The following is a 21,006-nucleotide window of genomic DNA, read 5'->3' on the forward strand; positions in this document are numbered from 1 at the left end:
TGAATCTCCTGTCTGGAAGCAGTTTTAGAATGGGAGATATGCGAGACATGAGGTTTCAGAGAATGTGTTTCAAATAATTCCGTTGTTCTTGATGGTTTGCAGTTCTTCATGGATTTGCAGTGTGGAGTTGCTAGATATGTTCAAAGTTTGTCCCCGTTAGCCTGGTGGTCATGCAAAAAAAAACACTAGGGTGGATACTCTCAAAGCAAAGATGGGACTTCATCTCCATAATGAGTGCACAGTGCCACTCATTTCAAAGTTATTATGCTCAGATGCATATGTGACAGGTAGGTTTGTGAGAATGAGATTAAATAAGTTCTTGTTTCACTTTGGTAGCTTCCTCACCACTTGTGAAAATTATGTCTTTTAAGACTTGGTCAGTTTATGTACGTTGTTGTATTACTGGTCCACTCTTAGTGTTCAACATTGATGGTCATTCCATGTTCTTGTGACTCTTAGTGCTTCATGGAATTGCTTTCAACATGGAGGAGCATTGATTCCTCAGTGGTTGGTGGCAATCTGCAGGACATTTTCCTGCTCTTGTTTTAATTTACACCATGATACTTCAGCAGATCTGGAATGGGTTTTTAATGGAATTTCGACCCATTGTATTACACAACGCTGCCACTCTTGCACACCTGTCCTCACAGTGAATTTGGACGACTGGGCACTGTAATGGTGGTGCTTGGGGTATTGTCCATGAGGTATGATTCCATTAGTGAGACTATAGAAGGCTGATGCTTGACCAGTCTCTGAGACAGCTCTCCCAATTTTGGCACAAATCCCCAGATATTAGTAAGGAGGACTTTGTAGTGTGAATACAGCTGGATTCAAAATTGTAATTTCTGCTGCCCAATTCAACCTAAGATGTCACATCCAATTTTATTACTTCCTCCAAATTTTGTTCTGGATTTTAGGTAGCTTGATAGGTCATTTCAAGTGGTAATTCAGAGCCATTCCCAGAGCTAGATGCTCAGAATTATTTGTAGGCTAAACCAGCAGAAGTTAGCAGACACCTTGATCCCTTACCCAAGATGGGTTTAATGAGCGCCATGGGTTTGTATAGCAATTGATAATCCTTTCATTGTGACTACAGAAGAACTTTTTTAATATTGTTAAGAGCAGTTACATGGATAAGCTTTTGTCTTAAAATTATCAGAATAATTTTCAGGAATACCAATGAAAATGGGGAAAACATTGAAATGCTTTATGGAGAGGGTTAGCAGGTGGATTCTGATGAGTAAAGTTGTTGCTATTTGAAAATGCACAAATTTAATGACGACTGAGAGTTAACAGCCAAGCTTTGTTGAAATATAAATCAAATAGATTGATTCTCTTTCATCAAAGCCTTACTCTGATGAATAAACTAAAGAATAGCTGTCATCTATTTTGTTGAAACAGATACTAGAGTACGTGACATTCTTTCTGTCTGGAAAGAACGGGGCTCTGTGCACTAATAAATGTGGATTCTAATGAGTGTAAGTACCACATCATCAGCCAACTAACGATCTTAAATTGGTTCTTGGTATCATTTTGAACACAATCATGATTATTTCACAATAAAGTCCAATAAGGATAACATATTTGTTAACATTATGCGGGCTATTGGCCTTTTGAATCCTCAAAACCATTCAATAATATCATGGCTGCTTCAATTTCTACTTTCCAAACTATTTCAATATTTATTCATGGGATGTGGGCATCAATGGCTAGGGCAGCATTGATTGCCCATCCCTAATTACCCAGAGGGCAGTTTAGATTTAATCACCTTGCTATGGGTCTGGAGAGATATGTCGGTCAGACGAGGTTAGGACAGCAAATTTCCTTCCCTAAAGGACATCAGGTAAATCAATCAATTTTTACAAGAGTCAATCGTGATTGCATCACCACTGTTAGGCTAGCTTTCAATTGTTGATTTGGTTTCAATATTGGATTCAAAGTTCATGAGCTGCCATGGTGAGATATTTAGCTATGTACCCCAGAACATTACAATTGGTTTCTGCAATAATCTAGTGACCTTCCTTCTATGCCATTATTTCCCAATCTACACTGATGCCCTTTGCTTCCCTTTCCTAAAAAAGCTGTCTACCTCTACTAAAAATATTTTCTGACCCAACTTGCCAAATTACCTGAGGCAGATTGTTCTAAAACTGCACAACCATCTGAGAAAGAAAAAAAAAACTCATCTTTGTCCTGACAGGGAAATGACTAATTTTCAAACCTAGTTCCAGACACAATTAAGAGAAAATATCCTTTCCATTCTGTTAAGATTTTTTGGGATCTTTATACACTTCAATGAAGTCACCCACTGCTGTTCCAAATTTCATTGAAAACAAGTCCAACCTGCCCTAACTATTCTCATGAAACAAGGAATTCTATTCGGGTATCAATATATTAAACCCCCTCTGAAGTGTCCCCAACACATTTACATCTCTACAAACAATTTTAAAGATGGGGTGTCACCCATGATTTAGATGACAGAATCATAACATCCTTATTTTTATGTTAAATTTCTTGCAATGAAGAACAGCATCCCATTCATAATAAAGACAGAACTTGCTAGAGAGAAGTTTAGCAGCATCTTCAGAGACAGAAACAGAGTTAACATATTCTTTTAATCGTTCACGGGATATGAGCATGGCTGACTGACCAGCAATTATTGCTGTCTCTAGTTATCTTGGAGAAGGTCTTGGTGAACTGCATTCTTGAATCACTGCAGTCCACCTGCTGTGGGTTGAAGCACAATACCATTCAGGAGGGAATTCCAGGATTTTAACTCAGCGACATTGAAGGAACATTTCCAAGTCAGGATGGTGAGTTGCTTGGAGGGGAACTTGCAGGTGGTGGTGATTTCAGTCCCATGATTCTTCTTTGGAATTAATATTCCATCATCATTCCTGCTTGTGTTGTGCCTGTGTTGTAGGGATAAATAACAAAGAGGAGTCTTGAGTTCTGTGTTGTGGAGTACAAATTATCTTTTTTCAGAGGTCTTCTGCCACATATGTGGGAGAGGCCAGACACCACGCCGAATCTGAAATTCACATTGGACGCAGTTACTCTCTTAATAACAGCTCAGGTCAGATGTCTGTGAGGCTGGGTTCCCTTGCTCAATATAATATTTTTATACATTCGTGTTACAATGATTACAAGCAACACTGATGTCATTGTTAGCCAGTGTTGACCAGTCAATTATCAAGACCCGAGAGTCAACTGCTCACTATTCTCAATCTGGGGTTATGAATGATATTACCATGACACTGCAGAAATCTCACATAAAATGGATCAGATAGTCTGGTCATTGCTGGGTCCATTGTTGCTGACTGTGAAGATAATTGTGGACTTACTGCCATCAGGACCTGGCTGCAGATGTCAGGCCCACAAAGAAATGGTGAAGAGAAGCAGTGGAGAAGTGAATTATTCCTTTTCACCACCCCAGCTGCATAGTACAGGCAAGATTTTGTAGGTTTCAAAAGGGTTAGTAGATTAGTGAGAGAATAGTTAGGAATGAAAAGGTACAGTAAGAGGGAGGGAGGGAGTGAGTTGGCAGAAAGGGAGTGGTGGTCCTGATATGTGTTTGCGAAGTGGATTTGGGAGGGTGGCGGAGGTTTGCTGAGTGGTTAAAGACATTACTGGTGTGGGAAAAATTGGGATTTGTTGGGGTACTAATATTCAGGGAGGGCAGCTAGTTGAGCCAATGCAATTGAGTAGACCCAGGTGTGCTGGGGAGGCCAGGATGAGGGCAGGTGGTGAACAGTTGGCTCTCAGGACTTGACTCAACTGTGTGGTTTGGTGTGGTAGGTTCACTGCTAAAAACTGGTCTCCACCAGAAATTAACAATGGGATAGTGGTTTAGCATCCAGGTAAGTCTCACATAAAAATGCCCAGTGATGGAGATGATTGTTGCACTGAAAATGTGACCAAATTTCAAAAACAAAGTCTGGGCAATTACTATAAATTGGTGTTGGTTCGGACTTGTAAACACTCTCACGGCAAAACAATGAAGAATGTATAAACTTTCACTGCTGTGATGCTGTTCTCTTTTGAGACTAATTAAGTTTAAAATGTACACAAGATATTCAAGTGATTGTGAATAGTTAACATTGAGGAGCTTGGTAAGGAATGTCCAGAAGTTAGATTCAAAGCAGAGAATAGACAGGCCCAACATGGTGAAGCAAGTAAAATTAAAGATGCACAAATAAAGGCATACAGGGATCACAAATAGTTATAAGGGCTAGAGGAGGTTAGAGATATGGGGAAAGATTTGGAAACAACAATGTATATTTCAAACTGAAGTGCTCTTGAGTATGAGTATTGATTGGAGCAGCAGCTGAGCTGAGCCAGAAGTCGACATTAGTACATAAGTGAAAGGAGGGTATCTTGAAGATATGAGGAAATAAATCAAAATTTCAGTCCAGGGTCCAATTTGACCGCAGGGTTGAAAAGAGTCTTGTTCAATGCCAGAAACCAACAATGAATGGGATAGGCTGGAGTCCACAGCAAGGGAAACAGGCTCATTGATCGTGCCAATACTTAACTGTAATACAGTTAAAAATCACACAACACCAGGTTATAGTCCAACAGGTTTATTTGGAGGCACTAGCTTTCGGAGTGCTGCTCTTTCATCAGGTGGCTGTGACAAAGCTCGTGCCTCCAAATAAAACTGTTAGACTAGAACTTGGCGTTGTGCGATTTTTACATTGTTCACCTCAGACCAACACCGGCATTTCCAAATCATAATCGTTGTAACTTTTTGTTGTATTACCAAAAAAGAGAAAATGCTGGAAAATCTCAGCAAGTCTGTTGTATTACCTACGTATTCTTTCTTTAGGTGAGGCAACCTGCGATCTAATTTAACACAATTAAAGCTTCTGTACAAATGTTAATTTTTTTTCGAGTTGTTTCTCGTGCTTTCCATGAGGTGGCGTTCTCGTTAAAAAAAATCGTCATGCAGGGAAATGAAACTGAAAGCAAAACGCTGACTTCCTCCCTGCTGCTGAACCGTCTTCAGCTGGAAATTCATTCAAACGTTCAAGTCATTGGTGAGTGCTAACTTCTTTCATATAGGAAGAATTAAATGGAAATCTTGAGAAAAAGACTTGTTAAAAAACTCTGCAAAAGTAGAGGGGAGTTGGAAATTGAGAAAGAAATACAATGTGAGTCGATGGTGTAGGTGGGATAGACCGATGGAATAACAAGAGTGGGAGAAAGAGAGAGAGACATATAGAAAACAAAATGCCATCCAGAAATCTCAGCAGAGATACAGAAAGACAAGCAGACGAAGGGAGTTACTGAGAATAGGGAATAGCGGGGAAGGAAGATAAAGAAACCGACATACATACACCTAAAGTCAGAGACACATTGAGAATGAGAGACAGAGATACAGACAGATACAAAGCACAGGCAGCGTGAGAGAGAGTCAAGGACACAAAGAAAGTAAAGAAATAGAGAGAAAAAGAGGAAGATGATCACAGACAAATAGAAAACAAAACTCATGAGTTGCATGGAATACTTTGGAGGGTTTCTCCCTGTGAGGCTGAGTTTTCTTGCCTTAGCAAACTAGTTCCACTAATTACCTCAAAAACAAAAGTTGCTGGAAGGGCTCAACAGGTCTGGCAGCATCTGTGCAAAGAAATCAGAGTTAATGTTTCGGGTCTGGTGATCCTTCCTCAGAACTGATGGTAGTTAGGAAAATATCGATTTTGATGCAGAAGATAGGATGGAGGGAGTGGTAAGGAGTAAAGGATAGGTGAAGGGGGAAGGAGCCCAACCAGAGAAAGAAGAGCCTTTGGACAGACAAAGGAGTAGATAATGATCTGGCGAGGAGGGTGAATAGCTGTTAATGGGAACCATGAGTGGCTAACAATGGCTTGTGCATAATAGCAGACGATAGAATCACAAGGAGAAAATGAGGACTGCAGATGCTGGAGCTCAGAGTAGAGAGTGTTGCGCTGGAAAGGCACAACAGGTCTGGCAGCATCCGAGGAGCAGGAGAATCGATGTTGTAGGCATAAGCCCTTCATCAGGAATGAGTCTTGTTTAAAAATTAATTGGGGAGGGGTGGAGTTCGGGGGAAGATCATCTCCTGCATTCTTTGCACCCGATGTGATCTCCACTACATCGGGGAGACAGGACGCCTTCCTGTGGATCTGGGACACCTGCACCCACCAACCCCACTGCCCCATGGCTGAACACTTCAACACCATCCTCCCACTCCATCAAGGACTTGCAGGTCCTGGGCCTCCTCCACCGCCAAATCGTTACCACCTGACGCCTGGAGGAGGAATGCCTCACATTCTGCCTTGGGACCCTGTAGCCACACAGTATAAAGGTGGATTTCAACAGCTTCCTCATTTCCCCTCCCCCCTCATTATCCCAGTCCCAAGCCTCCAACTCTGCACTGCCTTCCAGATCCATCCATCACTCCCCCTTCTGACCTATCTCCTTCTCCTTCACCGACATCCACCTATCGCTTTCCCAGCTACCTTTCCCTGAACACCACCCCCCTCCCATTTATCTCTCAGGCCCGACCAATAAGCCTCATTGTTGATGAAGGGCTTATGCCTGAAACATTGATTCTCCTGCTCCTCGGAAGCTGCCTGACCTGCTGTGCTGTTTCAGCACTACACTCTCGATGGGATCACAAGGCCTGTTGTGCGTGGGGTGGGGGCTAGGACATAAGAGACTTTAAGCCCTAAAGTTATTGAACTCAATTTTGTGTCCAGAAGGCTGCAGCGTCCCATGCTGTAAACTGAGGTGTTGTTCTTCCAGCTTACGCTGAGCTTTGCTGGACCACTGCAGCTAGCCTGAGAATAGGGTGAGGTGTTGACGTGGCAACTGGAAGCTCAGGGTCTTGCTTGCAGGCAGAATGTACGTGTTCTGCAAAGCGATCACACAGTCAACGCAGTGTTTCCCCAGTGTAGAGGAGACTACATTGTGAGCAGCGAGTGCAGTGGACTAGATTGTGTCAATGAGAAAGTGAGGACTACAAAGCACAGCAGGTCATGCAGCTTTCCAGTTGCAGGGTCTATGCATGAAACATTGACTTTCCTGCTCCTCGGATGCTGCCTGACCTGCTGTGCTTTTCCAGTGTCACACGTTTTGACCCGAGATTGTGTGAAGTGCAGGTGAAGGTCTGCCTCACCTGGAAGGTATGTTTGTGCCCTTGGATTCTGAGGAGAGAGGAGGTAAATGGGCAGGTGTTACAACTTCTGTAGTTACACGGGAGGGTGCAATCAGACTGTTGGGGGTGTTGAGAGTGAAGGAAGAGTGAACCAGTGTGTCCCAGAGAGAAAAGTCATTGTAGATGGCAAACAGAGGGCTGAAGTGTGGGAGATGGGGCAGACCTGGTTGAGGGTCCTGCCGACAACAGTGCTTGCTTGAGGAAAAAGGTGGACGTTTCGGAGCCTTGCCAAAGTTTGCTTTATTGAAACATATGCAACGGAGACGGAGCAACATGGGGAAATGCAATAGAATCTTTATAGGAAGCAGGGTCTGAGGATGTATAGTCCAGGTAGCTGTGGGAGTCACTACATTTATATTAGTGACCAGTCTATCCTCAGAAATGGAAACAGAGATGTTGAAGAAACAAAGGGGGGGGGGGGGTGAAAATCAGAGATGCAGCATGTGAAAACGAGGGCCGGATGGAAACTGGAAGCAAAATCAGTAAACCTTTCCAATTCCAGATGAGAGAGGGAAGCAGCACCAATGATATCATCAATATATCAGAGAAAACGTTGTGAGCGGGGACCAGAGGATGATTGGAATAAAGAATGTTCCACGTACCCCACTCTGAGTCAGGCATAACAAGGGCCCAGGCAGGTACCCATGGGCATACTCTAACCTGAAGAAAATGAAAGGAGTTAGAAGAGAAGTTGTTCACGGTGAGGACGTGCTCAGCCAGGCGGACAAGGGTAATGGTGAATGGGGACAGTTCAGGCCTTTGTTCGGGAACAAGTGGAGATCCCTGAGAGTATCCTGGTGGGTGATGGTCATGTAGAGGGATTGCATGTCCATGGGGAAGAGGAGGTAGCTGGAACCTTCAAACTGGAAATGAGTTCTGAGGGGCAGGAGCATATAGAAGCAATGGGTCTGCCTTGGCACTCCTGTTTGTGAATTTTCAGGAGGAAGTAGAAGTGAGCTCTTCCATCAGTTTGGAGGCAGTGGGGAGGAGATCACCAGGTGAAATGAGGTTCCATGACAGGGTCATGAACCAGGGAGAAATAATAGGAGATAACAGGGAGCTGGTGCTCAGCCTCTGCAATGTAGAGTACACCAGATTAAAACAGCATTAATTACCTACCCATCCCTAAGGCATCTCTGATGTCTAATTTCCAACTCATTCTACCGTGTCATTCCATAACAACACATCACTTTGGGTATCTGCTAAAACACAGGAATCCCCTATGCCAGCACCACCGTTAAAGCCTTGTGCATTTGGACTAGCACACAGGGTCTTTGTCTGTCTCTACTCCTGCACTGCCTCTTATTAAGCTCATTCTCTGCCGCTGGCAGGATTGAATGCAAGCCTTCCCACACTTTGTCTACAGATCCACCTTCCACACGCTCCCCTACCCCCAGACCCCAGTCAGAACTCTGAACCTCCACAGCAATCACCATACATGCCTTCTGTATTGCCTCCTCAGTCATTCGGTATTCCCAACCCCATTTTCCACTCATGCCACCCATGTAGATCATGTCATCTCATTGCAGGAGAAGACACAACCCTAACAGGGCAGAGATAGCAACACTGTTTGGAGGGGTGCCTGACATCCACAACCTCACCTACTTCTCCCAGGAAAACTGGACTGCCATTATGGAAATACAAAAAGCATACATATCCTACCAAGTATCACTCTTCATCCCACTGTAGATCTCATATGAACCCAGCTGTCGCCCTCAATCAATCATTTTTACTACTTCTAATGACTGACCGTGACATCTCCTCTCTCTTTCATTCCAACAAACATTCATAATGGACTTGAATCATCAATCTGAGTTCACTCTCCACAGCTGCTGTCGGACCTGCTGAGGTTCTCTGGCACTCTTTGTATTGCTTCAGATTTCAAGCATCTTATGCATTTTGCTTTTAATCCTTTTTCTCTTGAAGAATCTGCTAGCCTGTCCTTAACCTCTGCTGTGAAATGCCTGGTTCCAACAAAAGTGCCACTCTCAACCTCTGAGGATGGGTGTACAGAGGCTTCTGAGGAAGCATCGCATGGCCCCCTCCTGCAGCGCCATCTAGTCAAGATGCTGACACCTCAAGAGGAGCTGTAGGTACAGAGAGTGTGGGTATCCAATTTGGTGAGCACCTCACTACAACAGCTCCATAGCTAGTCCAAGTAAGAAATGGCCCAGGCCACTAGCATTCAGAGGACTGAAGGAGGTGAGGCATCTGCTCAGCCTCAAGCAGGAGTAGACCCTGTGATATTGACAATAAGCGACTTCATCCAAATGCTCAAAGCCGACCAGCAGTGGAAGACAAGCACATGGGATGCAATACTCCTCATTGCCCAAAAGCTGCATTAAATGCAGTAAATCCTGTGACCATTTGGTTGCCACCTCAGCTGGATTGGTGGCTGCCATGGTGAGCTAGGCCCAGCATACTCAGGAGCTGTTTGCGAGGGGCAGCCGTCTGCATTCCATCGCCCCACACATTGATATCTAGGACTCAAGTCATGGCAACAGGGGGTGGGGAACACTGGTTACAATCTGCATTCACCATCTTCACAAAGAGATAGGGTGGTGTAATGAGGCACCCAGCCACATGTGGAAACACGCAGGTCCCTCTTCACTTTGTACTCAAGAGGTGACCAGACCTTCAACCGCCACCTGACCCCTGCTTGGAAGATCAAGCCCAAGAGGATCAACGTGCCTCTGGCCTGTCCAGACACAATTGACCCAGGGTTGTCCCAACCAAAACTCCAGAGTTCATGACACATTTGTCCTTCCTTATTCACAAACACAGAGAATGTGTTTCGACTTTTCAAGAAAGGTGGAAAAGATCAACAAGGGAATACAGACCAGTGAGTCTCACATTAGCAGTAGGGAAACTATTGAAGAAGATACTGAAGGAGAGACAAGGTTTGTTTAAGGATAGTCAGATTGGCTCTGTCAGAGGAGGTCATACCTAATAAATTTGATTGCATTTTTGAAGAGGTGATCAGGTTTGTAGATGAACAGGGTACACGTTATTATAGGTCTTTCAGCTCCACTGTCAGGGTTTAGACTATCTCTCCTTCTGCATCTCTGGATCACCTGACCCTCTCACTTAAAGGGGCAGCACACATCCAACCGCATTCATCACAGTATGAGACAGAGAGTGGCAGTCAAAGGCTGTTTGTGTGATTGGAGGCTGATGTTTTGTGATGTATTACAGGAAGTAGTGCAAGGTGCTAGACATTGGGCCACTTCAAACTGATGCTGGAAGCCTAGTGATGGGAGAGAAGGAAATAGCTGGAGAACGTAATAAGTACTTTGGGTCAGTCTTCACAGTGGAAGACATGAGTAATATCCCAACAATTAAAGGGAGTCAGGGGGCTGAGTTGAGTATGGTTGCCATTACAAAAGAGAAAGTGTTAGAAAAGCTAAAAGGTCTTAAAATTAATAAATCTCCTGGCCCCGATGGGCTACATCCTAGAGTTCGGAGGGAGGTGGCTGAGGAAATAGCAGAGGCGTTGGTTGAGATCTTTCAAAAGTCACTGGAGTCAGGGAAAGTCCTGGATGATCGGAAGATCGCTGTTGTAACCCCCTTGTTCAAGAAAGGATCAAGACAACAGATGGAAAATTATAGGCCAATTAGCCTAACCTCGGTTGTTGGTACATTTCTAGAATCCATCATGAAGGATGAGGTTTCTAAATTCTTGGAAGAGCAGGGTTGGATTAGAACAAGTCAACATGGATTTGGTAAGGGGAGGTCGTGCCTGACAAACCTGTTAGAATTCTTTGAAGAGGTGACAAGTAGGTTAGACCAGGGAAACCCAGTGGATGTGGTCTATCTAGACTTCCAAAAGGCGTTTGATAAGGTGCCAGACGGGAGGCTGCTGAACAAGGTGAGGGCCAATGGATTGAGGATTGGCTGTCTAACGGAAGGCAGAGAGTTGGGATAAAAGGTTCTTTTTCGGAATGGCAGCCCGTGACAAGCGGTGTCCCGCAGGGTTCAGTGTTGGGGCCGCAGCTGTTCACATTATATATTAATGATCTGGATGAAGGGACTGGGGGCATTCTAGCGGAGTTTGCCGATGATACAAAGTTAAGTGGACAGGCAGGTAGTGGGGAGGCTGCAGAAGGATCTAGACAGTATGGGAGAGTGGTCCAGGAAATGGCTGATGGAATTCAATGTGAGCAAATGCGAGGTCTTGCATTTTGGAAAAAAGAATACAAGCATGTACCACTTTCTAAACGGTGAGAAAATTCATAAAGCCAAAGTACAAAGGGATCTGGGAGTGCTAGTTGAGGATTCTCCAAAGGTAAACATGCAGGTTGAATCCGTGATTAAGAAAGCAAATGCAATGTTGTCATTTATCTCAAGAGGGTTGAAATATAAAAGCACCGTTGTGCTACTGAGACTTTATAAATCTCTGGTTAGGCCCCATTTGGAGTACTGTGTCCAGTTTTGGTCCCACACCTCAGGAAGGACATACTGGCACTGGAGCGTGTCCAGCGGAGATTCACAAGGATGATCCCTGGAATGGTAGGTCTAACATATGAGGAACGGCTGAGGATCCTGGGATTGTATTCATTGGAGTTTAGAAGATTAAGGGGAGATCTAATAGAAACTTACAAGATAATACATGGCTTGGAAAGGGTGGACGCTCGGAAATTGTTTCCATTAGGCGAGGAGACTAGGACCCGTGGACACAGCCTTAGAATTAGAGGGGGTAAATTCAGAACAGAAATGCGGAGACATTTCTTCAGCCAGAGAGTGGTGGGCCGTGGAATTCATTGCCACGGAGTGCAGTGGAGGCCAGGACGCTAAATGTCTTCAAGGCAGAGATTGATAAATTCTTGATGTCACAAGGAATTAAGGGCTGTGGGGAGAATGTGGGTAAGTGGAGTTGAAATGCCCATCAGCCATGATTGAATGGCGGAGTGCTCTCGATGGGCCGAATGGCCTTACTTCCACTCCTATGGTCCTATATCAATGATATGGATAAGAATGTGAAGAGGGATAGCAATTAAGTTTGCAAAAGACACAAAGATTTACCAGGTGGTGATAGTAAGAAAGAAAGACTTAGGTTACAGGAAGACAAAGATGGATTGGTCAGATGGGCATCTAAATAGCAGATTGAATTTAACCCAGAAAACTGTGAGGTGATGAACGTTGAAAGAAGTAAGAACACAAAGAAGTACTCAAGGAATGGCAGGAAATTAGGAAACTCAGAAAACGAGAGTGATTTTGGGATATTTACAACAGATTCCAACAGGCTAATTGGCTGGTTAAGAAGCCATTCAGGACACAACTTTATCAAGTATAGTAGAGGTTACATGTGCAGCATCATCCTGCTTGCGAAAAACATAAAAATGAAGATGATTTTGAGTTGGGCTGGCCCTTGTCAGACTTCATGTCTGATTCTGCCACATATCTCACCAGAACCCTTGTCACTCAAACCCCTATAAGATTCCCTTATCAGCACAAAACAAAATGTGATAGCAAAGATGGAACGTGAGACAAAAAGACCGAGGGAAACCCAGAAAGAAAGGTCAAATAAGTATAAGAAACAGACTCGGGAGCAGAGAGAGAAAGTCAGCAAAAAAGAGAAAAGATAGCAGACAGAGGGTTAACAAAGGTAGAGACAGACAGATATAGAGGACGAAAGACAGCGACAAAAACAGTCATGGAGGAGAGGCAAAGCCAAAGACAGTGACAGCAAAGGCAGACAGAGAAGATGGGACATCTGGTCACTTTGCATTATTAACTCTGTTCTTTTTCCCTTTTCTGCCAGGTGATGGATGCCACAGGGCTCTCAGAGACTCTGCAGCATCAGAGTAAACTGATGGAGACCATCTCCAAACTTCTCAACAATAATCAACTCAGTGACATCAATTTGGTGGTGAACCGTAAGCTTGCCCTGAAAGCTCATAGATTTGTCTTGGCTGTGCACAGTGATGTCTTCAAATCCATGCTCGACAGTAAACACTGGCCTGATTCTGTAGACCATGTTGTCCACCTTACTGAGGACGAAGACTGTCTTGCCCACTTTGAAGAATTTGTGAGTTACCTCTACAGTGGGACAATCACACTCAACACTGAGAATGTGCTACCCCTTCATGTTTTATCAGAGAAGTACAATGTCCAGGAGCTGAGAGAAAGCAGTCAGAGCTTCATGTTAGCTAATGTGACATCCCCAAGCACTTATAACCATGCCATTACTTGGCACAAATATGCCAACCTGATTGGCCTTCGCCAACTGGAAGAAGAATGCCTTAGGTTTATAACCTGGAATACCAACACTGTGATCAAGTCACCAGACTGGACACTGTTAGAACCATATCAACTCTCTGCACTGCTCCAAAGATCCGACATGGTGGTTGAAGATGAAGTGGTCCTTTTTCAAGCCCTGGTGAGTTGGCTCTCACTGCATCCAAACCATGCTGAGGAAATGTTGGCCCATATTAGGTATCCGATGATGCCTCCTGAGAAACTGTTTGACCTGTTAAGCCCGGGAAGCCTACCTGACAGCATTGCATCCTATCTCTGCCGGGAAAGCCTGCTGGTCTACCAAGCTCATGTCTTATCAATGGAAACCATTAGCCAACGCAACAATATTGCTGCCAATCCTTTACCATGAGGATTTACACTTCAGAAAGGTTCAGCCAATTTTGGGACATCTCGGGATATAAAACAATGAATAAAATTGCTCTTAGTAAACGTTTATCTACAAGACATTTCCACCTGAAAACTGAATGGAATGTCAACTATTCTCCAAAAGGTCAACAGATTTTAAACTACACATGCAATAAATATCTTCCTCATGTTGTGCAAGAAGATGACTTTTCGACATTAACTGTCCGGCTGGGAAGCTGTGAACCAGGAGACATGAAGCACACTCACAAGATATGTGTCCTGCTCTACCAGTTTATCAATAGTCAGTGGTTTGTGGGTGACATCCAGACCCTTGAGGTTCCACATATAGGGGAAGCTAAAATAAATGATCTGATCCCCTTATCAAACAGGGACAGATACATTAGTAATGACACCATGAAGGTGCATCTCATCACTCAAACCAATTGGGAAAATGAAGAAGAAATATAGTGAAGTATCATATCCAACTCTTCGGTAATGCACTTTAAAATGGACGAGGCATTTCAGTTATGCTGAGAGATTGAGGAGGTTAGGATTGTTTTTTCTAAAGCAGATATGGTAAAGAGGATATTTCATAGAAATGATCAATATTCTGAAGGGTTTTGACTGATAAATTGCAAAGGAATAATTTCTTTTCACAGAAGGATGTGGAACCAGACAATACAGATTTCAAGTGATTAACACAAAAACATGAGGATTACTAAGACTTTTTTTATGCAATTAGTTCTGATCAGAACTATAGTGTTTAAAAGAGTGGTAGAAATAAAATCAATAATAAGGAATTTAGGGAATCGGATAAATATATTAAATTAAAAGAAATCTACCTGCTCTTGGCCAAAGAACAGAGGAATAAGAATCTTTTGCAATGAGCATAGACACAATGGTTTGGAAAAGCCAGACTCCAAACTGAACCTCATTCTCAAGTCTCTTTCCAACCATTGGTTTTTCTGTGCTTCATAACACTATTTCTTCAGCCAAGAATCTTTTATTCTTTTGTAAAAATAAATTTCACAACTTGTCACACCATCTTGAAAGATTTGTGTGAAACTTCATCCAGGAACTTGAATCATCTTTGAGACATGAATGAACATAAAGCAGTTGAGAGAAATCAATGTAGCAGATCCTGATCCATCAGAAGATGAAATGTAATGTCACCTCAAGGATTTTGGACAGTACCTGAATTAAATGCTGGAGGAATTGAACTGACTGTTCACAGAATATTAGAGAAATAAATATCTTCAAACTGATCTCTTTAGGGACCAGTGAATTCTGCCTTCAGAATGCTGTGTAGCATAATTGGAGTTTTATGATGGGGCTTCACCTTATTGGTACCGCACCCCTTCGTGTGGTGAGTGTTGTTCTTGACATCCTCTTGTACATTTTTCAAATAACGTCAAGCCTAATTTGGACTTATAGCTAAACCAGACCAGATAAGTATGGTAAAGATACTCTCCTGAAGGATGTTAAACAGGATAATATGATCAGCATTATTAAGACAATTTTTTAATTGTGGTTTTACTTAATTGAATTCATATTTGCCCAGGCAAAACTGAAACTCTTCTAAGCAGTTGTCAACAACTGTGACTGTTTACACTTCACATCAAACAAACTCATGGATGAGATACAAGTACCTCGCTCTCTACATTGCCCCATAATTATGGGCCAGATAAAATGGGAGATGCGGATTCAAATACTGCCTGCAACAACCTTTATAGATAGGATAAAATAGATTAAAGATCCTTTTCAAATGTTCCATTGAAAGAATTCTGGATCTCTTAAGATAACAAGGAGTAAAATCAATGTTTATTCTGAACAATCTGATCATATTCTCCAAGGAAATATGCAGCACATTTAGATAGAGGGTAACACTGTCTCTACATAGTCCCTCAAGTACTTCTAGGGCAGTCACAGTTTGAGTTAGATTGAGCATGTTGAAGACAGAATGAATACTCTTCTGGATGGCAATGACAACAAAAGGACATGGAAGTAATGTCACTTTCCTGCACTGAAATGGATGATCCGCCATGACCCAAGTGAATCGCAGAGGAAGCTCAACAGGTTGAATGGCATAATATTGTTCCAATAGCATAGATAAAGAGTAAAACTCTATCTGTACTGCCCAAACAGTCCCAAGCAAGGACAACACCCAAGTTAAATACACAGTAGCGCTCCCTTTACAAAGTGGCATTCAACATACCCAGTATCTTCTATCAAGATACAATGCATAAAGTGACTTTCATACTGACTACTCACAAATTTGCTAATTTGATAAGGTATGGATTAGATGCTGTTTAAATTGTTTTAGTTATATATTTGCATGCAAAGTAACACACAGGGTCACTAAACAATGAAGATCACTTTACAACAGTCCAAAAATATGCAGGTTAGGTGAATAGGCCATGCTAAACTGCCTGTAGTGTTAGGCAAAGGGGTAAATGTAGGGGAATGTGTCTGGATGGGTTGCTCTTCGGAGGGTCGGTGTGGACTTGTTGGGCCGAAGGGCCTGTTTCCACACTGTATGTCATCTAATCTAATTTATCTAATCAAATAGTCCCAGGGAAGTTACATACTGGGTTATAGGCAGTAAAGCTTTATTTACACTGACAGTTCAGACACTCATTCTAGACTGCCCCAATGAAACACTTACTGTAGTGGCAAAATACAGACAATGGAAAGTACAGTGGCAAACTGCACTTAACCCTGTTCATTTAGGTAATCCCAAGTAGTTAGCAGGATTATATGTTGTACAGTGCTTCCACTACACATGCCACTAAAAACCTGGAGCAACGTCGGCTAGATTGCAGGCTAAACATTCCTTGATACTATCCATTCAAAAATTGCCAGTTGTTAAATGTCTGACAGCTGGCATTGAAGCTGGAAACCAAATTCCAAACATGAACCATTATAAAAGTCCATACCTTCACCAACACACAAGGTGCAGAAGATCACTGTTTATGTATGCTCGAGGTATGTTATGAATCTATTATCTGAACCGTACAATTAACATACCATTATCAATAATTCCATAAGCACACTAATGGTACCTCGACATTGCTCGACCATACACTTCAGTCTATCAAACAAAAGTGTTAACTGAGCTTTAAATTATTTCAAAAATGTTCCATCATGCAATATCAGAACACATCCAGTCCAGGTTAGAGACAGAGTAATGTTCCCCCTGTACTATCAAACATACCGTGGTCAGGAATATCTTTCATTAGAAACAGAGTAATGGTCTCTCCAGACTGTTCCATTACTGTCTATACAGGAATAGAACAACTAAAATACAGATAGTATTTCCTGTTAATTTGATTCACAAAATTGAGAAATAACATGAATTCTTGAAGTGAAGCTCCTTTATTTTGCCAATATCTGACCAACTCAGATACAGACTGATAGTAAATGCATATTAGAAATGTAAATATAAATGTAAATATTCATGTAAATATAATAATGGTTTATGCACAAGGGTATATATATATATTACATTAAGCTCTATCAACTTAGTATCCCAAAAGCTGAGTCTGTTTGCAAATGTTAAATGCTTTGCATTCTCTGCACACTGTGTCACCTTAGCAAAATCGTGAACTAAAGGAAATCTCCCATCAGATTGAAATTTCCCACTTTTGTTCCCCATTTCCAACACTGTATGTCTTGATCCTAGCTGTCCTCTGTGTACAAGCTATATTTTCCATATCCAGTTAGTATGACAATGATTCAAGTTTTCATTACGTTTTGGACTTGCTAACATATTGCTCATATCAAGAATCTGTCAAACAAATGATAGTTACAACACAATGTAAACAGTTTTGTGCACATGATTAAACTTATCATGAATTTACTTGTGATAAGTTAATTAGTTTGAATCATTATTTTATATGATCTTGTCCTTTCTGTCCTTTTTTCTTTTTGTGAACACTCTTCTACTACTCACTCACACCATCTTTACTCAGGGGCTGCAACCAGGGGCAGAAATACACTAAGGAGGCAGAAGCCAGATATAAGTCTCAGATATCATTTCATATAAATTTGCTGGAGCCTCTCCCAGTTGATGAGTCACAGGATCATATGACTAGGCTCTGTGTCTGGTGTGCAGACTCACTGGACCTGAGGACAGTTGATAAAATAAGACTCAACTTCAAACTGCTCCCATCTTGGGATGATGCAACACAGAGGAAACTAATCTAGTCCAATATAGTTTGGCACTTCGCCAAAGATCCAACAATGCAGTTTAAGTTGAAATGGTCCATTTGAAGTCCTGCTGATTTGCCTCTCCCTGAATCCAAGCCACATTGAGGAAAAGTTGGCCCATTATTAGCCACTCAATGATGCTTCCTGAGAAACTGTTTGACCTGGTGTAACCAAGACGCTTATCGGAGGACAACACTATCTATCGCTACTGGGAAGGCCTGCTGGTACACCAAGCTTATGTTTTGTTATTGGAAACCACTGGATAATGCAGTAAAAATCTTGCCAGCTCTTTTCAAAACTCTTACAATCATTCATACATTTGATTTATTTATTGTCACTATATTCTGTTAGAAAATACAATGGAAAATGTAGGATTGTGCCACAACCAAATGGAATGGTAGCTCAGTGGTTAGCACTGATGCCTCACAGCGCAAGGGACCTGGGTTCAGTTCCAGCTTCAGGTGACTGTCTGTGTGGAGTGGTACATTTTCCCATGTCTCTGTGGGTTTCCTTCAGGTGCCCTGCTTTCCTCCCACAGTCTGAAGATGTGCAGATTAGGTGAATTGGCCATGTTAAAGTGCCCATAATGTTCATGGACCTAGGTTAGGTGCATCAGTCAGGGTTAAATGTAGAGTAATAAGGAAGGGGAACAGGTTTGGGTGGGGATATTATTCAGAGGGTCAGTGTGGACTTGTTGGGCTGAAGAGCCTGTTTCCACACTGTAGGAATTCTATAGTTTCCCGATGCCATCTTAAAACACAGAAAAGTAAGCCAAAACATAGAACTTACTTAAAGGCAGAAAAGGAAAGAAATAAAGGAAAAGTGTTCAAATTTGCAGTGCTTCTTGTTAAGTGCTATACCATTGTGCCAGGCATGAGTCCCATTCACTGTGCCACCACTGCTGGAATGAAAGTTGTCACTTTTTGGTGCCATCTCACCTCCATTGACATCCTTGCCACTCTGAATCCTCGCAGGACCTCGCCAATGCAGATGCCACTGATGCTGGCAGGTACCATACCAGCCCAAACTCAACTCCGCTACTGCCATGAGGCTGCATTGTGCCCACCTCGCAATGCAGCTGCTGCCAATGCCACCGAGTCTCGTGTTGTACTAAAACCTCGCCTCTGCAGCTGTAGTCCTGAGTTGGCACTAGGAACGTCTCGCCAGTACAGAAGCTGCTGGGAACGCAAACTTGCTTCCGACATTGCTGCAATGAGCTGGGCCCACTCGAGTCCATGCTGAGCTCACTCATCACTGCTGACCGTGCTCTTCAACATGAAGCAAGTAAAATAAAAGAGAAAAACAGAAAAGAAAAACAAAAGTTGGTGTTCAGCAAATAATCTTAAATACAGAGTCATATTAATGTCAGGGACATTGCCCAATCCATTAGACATTTCACCATCGGGTTGGGGTTCGTGAGACCTAGGGACAGAATAGTGCCACATAAAGATCACCAAGTGTTGTTGGAAACATGGGAGATGGGTGAGATACTAAGTGTGTATTTCGCATCAGTGTTTACTGTGGAGACGAATATGGAAGCTAGAGAACATGGAGAAATAATAATATCTTGAAAAGTGTCTAAATTACAGAGGAGGTGAGCTGGATGTCTTAAAATACATAAAGGTGTATAAGCCTTGGGAATGATGAGGCGCATCCCAGAACTTTGTGGGAAGCTCGGAAAGTGGTTGTTGGGCCCCTTGCTGAGATATTTATATCACTGATAGCCTCAGCTGTGGAGCCAGAAGACTGGCTAATGTGGTTCCGTTATTTAAGAAAGGTAATGAAAAGCTGAGGAACTATAGACCACTGAGCCTGATGACAGTGGTGGGTAAGTTGTTGGAGGGGAGTCTGAGGGACAGCATTTACATGGAAAGTCAAGGACTGATTAGGGATAGGAGAAAGTGAGGTCTGCAGATGCTGGAGATCAAAGTTGAAACTTTATTGCTGGAACAGCACAGCAGGTCACGCAGCATCCAGGGAACAGGAGATTAGACGTTTCGGGCACAGGCCCTGAAGAAGGGCCTGTGCCCGAAACGTCGAATCTCCTGTTCCCTGGATGCTGCCTGACCTGATTAGGGATAGTCAATATGGCTTTGTGCTTGGGAAATCGTGTCTCACTAACGTGATTGAGTTTTTTTGAAGTGACAAAGAAGTTTGATGACGGCAGAGTGGTGGACTTTGTATGGACTTCAGCAAGGTGTTCCACAAGGTTCCACAGGGAAGACTGGTTAGCAAGGTTAGATGACATGGAATTCAGGAAGACCTAGCCATTTGGATACAACATAAGGTTGAAGGTCGGGTACAGAAGCTGGTGATAGATGGTTTATTTTTGGAATGGAAGCCTTATGAACAGCAGTATGCCACAAGGATCAGTGCTGGGTCCACAGAATTTTGGCATTTGTACAATTAATTTAAATGTGATTATAGAAGGAACGCTTAGTAATTTTGCAGATGACATCAAAATTAGTTGTGTTGTGAATATTGAAGAAGGTTATCTCAAAGAACAATAGGACCTTTATCTGATGGGCTGAAGAGTGGCAAATAGAAATTAATATAGGTAAATGTAGGTTGATGCATTTTAGTAAGGTAAATCAGGGCAGGCCTTATACACTCAATGGTCAGATCCTGGGCCTGTTGCCAAACAAGCAAAGGTGGTAGTGCAGGTCGATAGTTCCTTGAAAGTGGGGTTGCAGGTAGATGGGAGGTGAAGAAGACTTTTGGTACATTTTCCTTTATTGGACAGTGTAGAAGTTCAGATGTCATGTTACAGCTGTACAGGACATTGCTTAGGGCAAGTTGTAAGTTTGCTCACTGTGTTAGAGAGTTTATTTTCAGACATTTCATCACCATATTAGGTAACGTCATCAGTGAGCCTCCGGTGAAGTACTGGTGCTATGCCCAGCACATTTCTATTTATGTGTCTTAGGATGTGTGATATCATTTCCGAATCTTTTTTCAGAGGATGGCAGATGGGGTCCAAATCGATACGTTTATTGATGGAGTTCAGATTAGAA

General features: G+C 42.6%; 1 protein-coding gene and 1 long non-coding RNA gene across 5 annotated transcripts in view; one reads left to right on the top strand and one right to left on the bottom strand.

Annotated features, from left to right (window-relative positions):
- Positions 1-2,596: 2,596 nt before the first annotated feature.
- LOC122541309 (uncharacterized) overlaps positions 2,597-21,006 on the bottom strand; it is a 76,126-nt gene continuing 57,716 nt past the window's right edge. For 3 of the 4 annotated variants that reach the window (XR_006309563.2, XR_006309560.2, XR_015753073.1), the window contains 2 exons: positions 18,931-19,260; positions 2,597-2,912 (listed from right to left, as the gene is read on the bottom strand). This is a non-coding gene — a long non-coding RNA (uncharacterized LOC122541309). Of the gene's footprint in view, positions 2,913-5,573; positions 5,620-18,930; positions 19,261-21,006 lie in introns of all 4 variants that reach the window. The other variant, XR_015753072.1, reaches the window with a different exon arrangement.
- On the top strand, positions 5,004-17,460 carry LOC122541308 (BTB/POZ domain-containing protein 17-like). The gene is made up of 3 exons (XM_087979773.1): positions 5,004-5,039; positions 12,942-13,763; positions 13,796-17,460. Exons 2-3 carry the CDS (start codon positions 12,945-12,947, stop codon positions 14,249-14,251), a joined length of 1,275 nt encoding a protein of 424 aa, XP_087835899.1. The 5' UTR covers positions 5,004-5,039; positions 12,942-12,944; the 3' UTR covers positions 14,252-17,460.

This window comes from Chiloscyllium plagiosum, unplaced genomic scaffold, assembly GCF_037043375.1.
Source record: "Chiloscyllium plagiosum isolate Xiang-an unplaced genomic scaffold, Cpla_swu_hap1 HiC_scaffold_35, whole genome shotgun sequence".
Classification (NCBI taxonomy): domain Eukaryota; kingdom Metazoa; phylum Chordata; class Chondrichthyes; order Orectolobiformes; family Hemiscylliidae; genus Chiloscyllium; species Chiloscyllium plagiosum.